Below are 10,281 nucleotides of genomic sequence, written 5' to 3'. Positions count from 1 at the left end.
TGTGTGACTTTGTTTCACACTATTATGAACTGTTAGCTCTGCTCTATCAGACTATTTATGGTGGAACAGGTTTCCCTGGTTTTAAACTGGGACTCAGACTCAGTTACATGTTGGTTCATCACTCAAACCATTTAAATATGATCTCACATCAGTCATCAAGTTTCTATTCAATATAAATCACAAACATGTTTGCATTTATTCACAGTAGATTTTCTGTCTCATTAACAGATACTTTCTGTTCATAGAAAAATGTAAAGTTCTCTTTATATGACCATTGTGATGGACCAAGTTAAGAAACAGGAGGAGTCCCAGGAATTATTAGAAAAATAGTTTTTCATTTATTTAACCCCCAAAAATTAGATTTACAAAAGTAATAAATGTTGAGCTCAAAGAAACAAAACAAAACTCAGGCAAATGTAACAAACCAAATGACGTTATATTTCTATACTGTTGGATTAAAACAATTCTTCTGCAGGAGAGGCATTATACACAGGATCATCTGACCATGGAGGACCTACCCAAAGAACTTCATACTGACATAAATGTCTACAGTGTGAAAATGGATGACATAAGTTATGGATACCTGGAAGTAGCAGAGAACAGTCCTCAAAAAAAAAAGGGGTGGTTGCCTCTTGCTAGTCGCCTTGTATGTCTGTCAACAGATGTGAACTATGCTTTGCTCATGGTCTCACCTGGGAGGTATGGATTATTTGATTCACATTCAAGAAGTGCAGGAGGTTTACCCCAGCCAAATGGAACAGCAGTCATGCTCACTTTCACTCATGTGAATGACCTGATCACCCACCTGCATAACCTTTTTCAAAATCAAGACAAGTATGCAAGATATGAGTTTGTGCCTGTTTCTTTCCAAAGAGTCAGCACTCACAATGAACAGCCTGCACAGTCAACTTGGGCAACACCAGGAGCAACAGCTACATCATCACCACAAAATGATGAACCACAAATCACAAATGTCACTGTGCAAGTGCCTCAACCAGAATCAGCCCAAACCTACATGACAATGTTAGAAAATGCTTTAAACTCACCACAAGACAAAATGGCTTCAAATCAAATTTGTGAACATCAATTTGAAACATCTGTTGATCTAACAAGCAACATCTGGACAGAACAACAAGAAAATCTTGAATTCAATAATGAAAGAGATAAAGTCATAGATAAAACCCCCCAAAAGCAAGAAATGTGTGCAAATTAAATAAACGACAACGTGGGAAAGCTATTCGTCAAGCTCAAAAAAGTCACAAGCAGCATGTAAAAGATAAAGAAAAATCTTCATCTGAAGAAGTGGCAAAGAAGATAAAAAAAGACACAAAAAGGAACAATATGCCTGCTGTCATGAATTTCGAATTAAAAAATTACAGACTGTGAAAACTCAATATGCTGAAAACTATCATCACCATAAACAAAAACTGTTATCAGCCAAAGATTATTATGCAAATCCTCATATTCAAGAGAAGATAAAAGCCCACAATGTGAAGAGATACCAAAATGATCCTCATTTTCAACAAAAAAAGAGAGACTACATTATCAGAAGATATACCACAGATCCTGACTTTCAAATCAGACAGAAAAAATATGTGGTTCAGAAGTAAATTACGGATGTCAGCTTTCGAACCAGAAAGAAACAATATGTGTTCCGAAGATACAACACAGATACTGACTTTCGAAGCAGACAGAAAAAATACATGGCCCAGAAATACAGAGAGGATGATGTCAGACAAAGGAAGAGGGCATACATAAGAACAAAATATGCATCTGATCCAAACTACAGGCACAAACAACAAAAATCAATTCATGCCAGATATCATAATGACTCACAATTCAGACTGCACCATATACAGCGGTGTGCCCAGTACCAGAGACACAAAATGGCTACCAATGCATATTTCACCCTTTATAAAAAGTTGTGTGGGCAGAGAATAAAGAAGAAATACAGACGACTTGTAACACAATTCCTGCAAGGTCCACAGTCTGAAGTACAGCCCCAGCTTGTAGCAAACAGTGTCATGCAAGCAGCCACATTAGCTTTCCGTGAAAGAATTCAATTAGGACCCACCCATGTCTGTACAGTGTGCCACAGAACTCTGTTTCCTAATCAAGTTAAACACTGCAAAAGATCAAATTATGTTAAAAATAGTTGCATTGTTGCCACTTGCTTGACAGGAAAATTTGTCCATGTTTGTAATAGTGAATGCTCAGCTAATTGTACCTTTCCAAAACAAAGAATGCAAGAGTGGATTTGCTACAACTGTGACGGCGACCTACAACGAGGAAAGATGCCATCCATCGCAGTGGCAAACAATTTAGCACTAGCACCCATTCCAATTGAACTGAGTGAATTAAATGTACTAGAACGACAACTGACTGCTAAAATTCTCCCGTTTGCCAAAATTATTGCATTACCAAAAGGACATCAAAGAGCCATACATGGGGCTGTTGTTTGTGTACCATCAGATGTGGAAACCACAGTAAACTGTCTTCCCAGACCTAGCAATGAAGCCCAGCTCCTGCAGGTACAACTGAAAAGACACATCAGATTCAAAGGATACCAACACTTCTACACTGTGAACATGAAGAATGTGTTAACAGGATTATCAAAGCTAAAAGAGATGCATTCAGAATACAAAGATGTATCTATTGATGATGAAGCTACTTTTGCTGATCCCACAAATAATCAGATAATCGAGACGGAACATGACACTGCTGATGCAGATATTCAAGATGCACTGCCCAGAAACTTCGACCACCAAATTGTACCAGAAAGAAGAACCACTGAAGATACAACAGCTGGACTGCTTGAGTCATGTCATGATGTAAATGAACTAATGGAGCCTGAACAGTAAAATGGAGAGCCATTACAAGATATGGAGAAAGAAAAGGAGGAACTTCAACCTGGTCTTGTTCTAGACACCTGTATGCAACCACCAGATATAGCACAGGAAAAGCTACCTATTCTTTGCACAGTTTGTAACAGAAACACACATGGCTACAAACAGCATGTCCATCCAATTGCGCAAAGGAAAAGGCAATCACCAAGGACTAATTTAAAAGCCTCACACGCTGAGCAACCACGCTCCTCGGAGTCTAACTCCTATCCTGGATTAATTTAAATACATTTAAAAGCACCACTGTGGGGATTCCACAGCTAAATTATCTGGTGCCCGAGGCTAACTCCGCTGATCAATACAGGAAAAGCTCCCTTAACCAAATATCCTAAACTAATATCTCTTTTCTTAGATGACGTCACACTCAACCAACATAACACATCAACTTAAAATTCACCCCAGGATTAATCACAATAAATTTTGTCAAATGTCCCCAAACTTTACTTTTATTTATCCCAAATTACCCAAAATTATCATGGACATGTCACCTGAAATCTATTTAACAGATTTTATAATTTAGTTTAATTTCACCACCACTGAGCCAATTTAACGGTCACGATCATTAACTCAACAGACAAATATATTAGAATTCATCCAATATGCACAAATTTTGAACAGGCTTGTGCTTACCTTTAAATCTTTTTTAATATATGATATGTTGTCCGCCTCATATCATATCGTACCTTCAGCCACATTTGTTCTCTCTGTTACAAAGGAACCGGGCGGAAAACACCAAATATTAAACCAGATTCTTTGATCCCCATGATAGAACAGAGAAAACCTGACTCAGAGTGGTCAAAACATTTATATATTTTTATTCAATCATCTTCCGGAAGAGAGAGCCCTGCACAGCCCAAAGCCAGTTGCAGAATCTCTAACATTAGAAGCTCAACATGAGTCTCATATAGGTGTTATTTTGGTACTTCACACGTCACATAGTTTCGATACAAACAACTCCTTTTACTCCGTTCCTCTTTTCTTTGTGTCTTACTTACTATGCAGCTTGCAATAACTTCCCTTTTCTGAGGTTTGTTGTGCAGTGCAACCTGTCACCCTTCGTCTGAACTTAGTTTCACTCTCTGTCTACTCCTCATATGCTGCAAAAACATGCAGTTTCCTGTCAGCCTGTGACCTAGTCAAGTCTGGGCCTCTCATAAAACAATCTAATCAGCAAATAAGCATTAAGAATATATATTTATTTCTTAACAACAGTAAGATGAAGACCAGAGCTGACCACTGAGCAGGAGACAGTTTATCTGTGGAGAGACTTCCTGATATCAGGGACTGTTGGATCTCCTCCACTAGAGGCTGGGTCACAACGCTCAAAACGCTGAGGAAAACGCTCGAAAGCACTCTCCACCTGTGCAAACCCCTGCCCCCAGCCTTTCCTATTGGTGGAAAAATGTACCATGTCGACTAGTCAAGAAGTTTTAGGAGTGACAGCGTGTGATGTGACAGATTTGCGACGTTTAGCGCAAATCTTGTGTAGTTAGTGTGTAGTGTAGTCAATAGTTTTGTTATGTGTGTCAGAACAATGAGGCGACTGCTGAATGTTACAGGAGTTACAGCAGTGATACACCTGCTGCTCTCAGGCCTGCAGGTATCAGGCTGTTGTTCTCCTTTATCTCATAGTGGACAGAAATTATTTTTTTGGAGTGGCACAAATAATTTGTGTGGCATCAAATTTGATGCAGAACAGCTGATTGTTCTGTAAATAGTTTGAAATGTTTATTTAAAAAAAACTTGGCTGCATTTTTATGTAAACAGCTACAAAAACTTTGCTGTTTGCATAACTCAGTAACTTTTTTGAAGAAGTAACTATATAATTAATTGCCCAACATTGGTCTTTATATATGGTATTTGCAGACAGAGAGTTACAGACTCTCTCCCAGACCACAGACTCAGACTCATAATTCAAGTCAGAGCTTTATTAAAAATAAAAAAATAAAAATAAAAAGAAGAAGAAGAAGAAAAAAGTTGTGTTTTCAAAATTGGAGTTCAAGTTATTTTTACTTCCAATAGTGTTAACATGCTACACAGGTCATGAACTAGATTTTTTTTTAAATTTTCATTGTAAGTGGGCTAAAGCAGTTAATTAAAAGTAGTCTAACATAAATGTAAACGCTGTAATTAGATTATTTTAATGAAACCATGTAACTTGGATGGACTAGATCCTGGCGTGACCACAGTGCACACGTCTGCTGTCGCTCACAGCGGTCCAAGTGTCCACTCAGGGAGTTTGTGTGTTCGCTCAGACACATGAAAAATTAGAGGGAACATTGATCCTACCATGTTTTCAGGGGCATTATTAAATCTCAGTCGATTAGAGTACATCATATCTGTCTCTTTAAGGAGCGTATGGAAGAAGCTACTTCAGTGTTGTTTAAGGCTTTAAGACCTTGAGGTTACTCAGCCTGCTTCTTACCACATATTAAAAGTGAAGTGAGAACACGCTTGATCAGCCATCAGTCAGGAACAATAATCAGAGTCATTTGATTCTGTTTGCAGTCACCTTTTTTTAGACACATCGGAGTCTTGAATCGAGCTCTTAATACTTCTTTATTGATGACCCAACAAGCCCTTCCTCCTTTACAGCAATTGAAAAAGATTACAGCTTATAGAAGAAGTAGTAATCTAAAGGATATGCTGTTACGCAATAAATTGAATCCTGTGCCTTTAAATAATTTAGATGACAGTTTTAAACAAGTACTCTCCTTTACTATTCTCTAAACTCAGCCATTTCCCTTTCTCCACCTTTTTGTATTTATCTTTTCTTATTTCCTTCCAACCTTAACCCTTTTTCCTGTTTCTTTCTTAAACCTTTTTTCCCTTCCCTTTTATTTTAGAGGTAAATTCATTCATTCCCTTATCCTTATCTTATTTCTTTCTCGAACCTTTCTTTCCCTGTTCCCTGATATTTTACAGCTAAATTAATTTTCTTATTCTGTGTTTGTACTTTTGTTTACTTTTCTTATTCCCACTTATAGTTTTTTTAGGTTTTTTTTTATTCGGTCTTTCCTGTGACATTTTATGACAAATTCTGGTTGTGGAGGTCAGGAGGAAAATAAATCAAAGTTCATTTTTTCACTTTCATCTTTTTTATCTTAAAGAATAATTTCTTCTCTTTTGGTGTGTTTTATTTGGGATTCAAAATGTGATAAGATATTTAATTTTGGTTTGGATGTAAAAATAAATTGTGTGTATAGGTTGATTTGTTTCTACATTTTTCATCACTGTATTATATTTTCTCTCCTTTCACCTGTATTAATGAACGGCCCTAACATTAGTTTGGATCATTTTTATGGCTCAAATTGATGGATCTTAGTTTCTGACCCTCCTCCAATTTTTACTTCCTGTATTTCTCCAGGTGATGGCAGCAAATATCCACAAATAAATACGATGAATGATGATGTAGTGCCCCAACTCTGAGTTTTCACTCATTTAATTCTCTAATCTAACCCTAAACAAAACTATAACCTAACTGTAACCCTGACACTAAAACCATATTTTGAGTCTCAAAAGTACTTTCAAACTCGTGAGGACGGCACTTTGTCCTCATAAGTAACTGTTGGTCCCCACAAGTACAGTAGCATGCCAATTTTCTGAACTCACAAAGATGTCTAAACATGTACACACACACACACACACACACACACTCAGATGTGTTTAGAAAGAGATGATGTTCCTTTGGTATAACTGAGCTGCTCGCTTTGATCTTGCTAAACACACTGAATAATTGAAAGTTATGGAGTCAACAATAATGATACTCTTCACACATAACATGTCAAATGAAAGGGCCCAAAGGTCAAAATAATAATTATTATGATACTTTCCACAAAAACAGACAGAAGTAGGTCAAAGGTCAAAGTGGATGTAGTCATAAAACAGTCAGCAGTGTGTTAGGTTTGCACCGATATCAGTGGAGGACTTTACCCTGAAAAATGCAGAGTGTAATGTAGAGTTTGATGGTTTTCCCAGAAAAGGAGGAAGAAGAGATGACTGAGATTCTGTGGCTGGGATTTCATTGTGGATCGAGGTTTCTATCAAATCACTTTGAATGTTTGCGTGATGATAAGGTGTTCACAGCTGAAAATGACAAAGTGGGGTCTAGATCTTCTGACACTGGTTGGACAGCATGAAGGAAAATGGTGGAGCAAATTTATTTGTAAAGAGTTGCTTTGTTGGTGCTGTGAACGGACACTTTATTTCCTGCTTTGAACTGTTTGTTTTAATGACACTTTGAAATTGTTTATTCGACCTGACAGCGAGCGTTCTGTATCCACACACACACTTTCAGTTCTTTTTCTGCTGTAATGAAGGAAAAATTGATTAAATGAGCTCCGTCGAACTTCCTGCTGATGTTTCTATGTGAAGCAGTCAGAGACGTTCCTCCGGCTGGACGACACGCTCTGCTTTGATACTAAATAAAACTCCGATATTTTCCTCTACACTAGTTTATCTCATGACTTTGAATCCCCCTGAAGATACTGACAGTGAAGCACGTAAATAATACTCCAACCTTTCAACTCTGATCTTATTTAGTTCAACAATATATTTATTGTTGTCATAAACAGCCAAGAAGACAACAACAAACTGCTCCTCCCATTCAACACATGTCAGTCCATATCCCAGCAAACTAAATCATCTCCATTTACACATCAAATAGAAACATGAATCACTTGTAATGATTAGAAACGTGATAGAATTTCAAATCTAGTTTGGGGAGTCATTCAGTGAGAAACAGTGAAATGATTTTCCATGTGAAAAGGTGGACAGCAGAAACAGAAAGAAACAGTGAAACTAAAAGAGAAACAAAGAGCTTTGGAACAACGAGGCAGCAGGAGGACAGCTGCAGTTTAACAGCTTCAACTCACTGACAGGAAACAACATTAGAAACATCATCATCCTCAACTCATCTGCTGCACTGACACTGACACCTTCAACGGACACACCTTCACTTTACCACCATCAATAGTGCCAATGATTGGAAACATCCTGTGAGTGAAAGTGTGTGTGAAGGTGTGTATGTGTGTGTTAGTATCAGGATCAGAGAACGACAGCTTTCCTCTGTTCCAGTCCAGATTCACTCTGATCCTCTGGAGCTTCTTCTGGACTGAGAGATCAGTGGGTAGAGCTGATGGTGAGCGTGCTGAGTATTTACCTTCATCAAACCATATTCTCCAAAATCCAGGCAGCATGATTCCCTTCCTCTGCACAGACTCTGCTAACACACCCAGTCTCCACCATGTACTGTCTCCAACTTCAACATCCCAGCTGTGAGTCCCTGAGTTAAAGCCCTCAGAGCCCAGGACAGAGCCGTGAAAATCAAACCTCTCTGGATTATCAGGAAGCTGCTGCCTCTCTCCTCCTCGTCTCACACTGGTCAGATCTTCAGACAGGATGAGGTTTGGATGAGCAGTGTTTGGGTCCAGAATGAGAGGAGTGTAGGAGACCATGTCCTTCATGTTGTTCCAGATGTTGAAGGTCAGGTTGCCCAGGTGTTTGGCCTGGTCTATCAGAGCTCCTGAGGGCAGCTGTGGATCATCCAGCAGGGGGCAGCGCTGGACTCTTTCCACTGCAGCCTTGTAGTTGTGCAGGAATGAGACGTCTTCAGCTCTCAGCTCCTCCTCTGTGGCTCTGACTGTGTCTGAAAGAGCTGCTATCTCTCTGCTAAGAGGCTCCATCTTCTCCTTCATCATCCCACTCTTCTGCTCCTCTTCCTCCCTCAGTGCAGCCAGCCTGGCCTCCTCTTCCTCTGCTAGAAACTGGTGAAGCTTCTTAAACTGCTCCTTAATCTGCCTCTCTGTGTGTCGGGCCTGGACCTTAATGTGTTCTGCTGTTTGATCAAACTTCACTTGAACTTCTTCACAAACCTTTAACTTCTTCTTTAAGGGCTCCAGAGTTTCCTGAAGTTCCTTCTTGTGTTGTTGTGCAGCTTCATCGATGGGTCTGAATCTGTGATTGGTGTGTTTTTCTGAGTCTCTGCAGACGACACACACTGGCTGCTGATGGTCCAGACAGAAGAGTCTGAGTTTCTCAGAGTGCAGACTGCAGAGAGCCTCTGAAGCTCTCTGATCTCTCTCCTGTAAGAACGACTCACACAGGTTCTTTAAAGCTCGATTTAAAGGTGGTTCTTCCATTGAAGATCTTCTCTTACAAACTGGACACTCGTGTGTTGGTCTCTCTCTCCACCATCTCTTCAGACAGTCTTTACAGAAGCTGTGGCTACATGACAGAAGAACAGGATCTCTGAAGACCTCCTGACAGACCAGACAGCAGAGATCCTCCTCTGATCTGGAAGCCATTGAGTCTGTGAGTGAAGCTGAAAACAGCAGACAGGAAGTACAGTCAGTCCTGGTTCCCCTCCCTCCTCTACCACCTTCACTGAAACTTCCTTTGAGTCGTGTTTTTGCTCAAACTCACATTCAGTGTGTGGAGCGTCAGCAGCTTGAAGCAGCAGTGTTGGAGTTTTCCACTTTTCTCTCCTGTAGCTGGACTCACTCAGAGGAAGCTGCTAGTTTGGTCGGAGCTCAGTCTGATCGTCTGTGCGTCTCTCTTTACTGAGGTTGAATAACATCCTATTTACTGGTTTTTCCCAGGTGTGTCAGGTGATGGGCGGATTTTCATGGCACCTTTCTGTTAAATGTTTCTTTTCACCTGAATCTCAGGTATGTTAATTCCAGTGTTAAACTGTCATCCTTCTTTTACATCAAAGGTATAAAACAGGTTTTGCTCCATTTCAGGCAAGATGGGGGTGGCTTCGAGAGATTCCGTCAGGCAAGTAATCTGTCCGCGAGCTCGGAGGAAAATCAAGTGAACACTCTCATATATTGTATGGGAGATGGAGCGGATGACGTCCTGAGCGGACTCGAGTTATGTAGTGATGTAGACCAGCGGGACTATGCTAAAGTGAGAGATAGCTTCCACAACTTTTTCATTGTCAGGAAAAATGTTGTTTATGAGCGCGCACGTTTTAATATGCGCAAACAAGAGCCGAATGAGACTGCATTCGTGACTGCCTTGCATGCATTAGCAGAGCACTTTAACTATGGACCGCTCCACGATGAGCTGATAAGAGACAGAATAGTAGTGGGCTTGGTCGACACGAGGCTGTCTGAGCGCATGCAGATGGAAAAAGACTTGGACTTGGATAAAGCTATAAATATGGCCAGGCAGTCAGAAGAAATCAAAAAGCAACAGTCAGGTTTGAGAAGTGAAACAAATGTAATGCAAGTAAATACGAAAACAGTTGACAGAGTGATACAAAAACACGACAAAACGAAGTTCAACATGTTCAAAAATAAAACTGTCAAAACACAACAGCAGTATAGCAAGAGACAAAGTAATAAATGCTACAAGTGCGGAGGCTCTCCACATC

General features: G+C 39.8%; 1 protein-coding gene across 1 annotated transcript; it reads right to left on the bottom strand.

Moving 5' to 3' along the window:
* Nucleotides 1-7,629: 7,629 nt before the first annotated feature.
* On the bottom strand, nucleotides 7,630-9,220 carry LOC146712811 (nuclear factor 7, brain-like). Its single transcript, XM_085444300.1, has one exon. It carries the CDS (start codon nucleotides 9,206-9,208, stop codon nucleotides 7,811-7,813), a length of 1,398 nt encoding a protein of 465 aa, XP_085300426.1. The 5' UTR covers nucleotides 9,209-9,220; the 3' UTR covers nucleotides 7,630-7,810.
* Between the last annotated feature and the right edge of the window lie 1,061 nt (nucleotides 9,221-10,281).

The sequence above is a fragment of the Copadichromis virginalis genome, linkage group LG3, assembly GCF_057382275.1.
Source record: "Copadichromis virginalis isolate Kocher_CV1m ecotype Utaka linkage group LG3, C_Virginalis_male_GT1.1, whole genome shotgun sequence".
Taxonomy (NCBI): domain Eukaryota; kingdom Metazoa; phylum Chordata; class Actinopteri; order Cichliformes; family Cichlidae; genus Copadichromis; species Copadichromis virginalis.
The sequence above is the reverse complement of the archived record's forward strand: the minus strand, read 5'-3'. Positions and strand labels throughout refer to the sequence as shown.

What these genes read in the sequence shown, in the direction of transcription:
- LOC146712811 (XM_085444300.1), bottom strand. Translation starts at nt 9,208, where the DNA reads ATGGCTTCCAGATCAGAGGAGGATCTCTGCTGTCTGGTCTGTCAGGAG.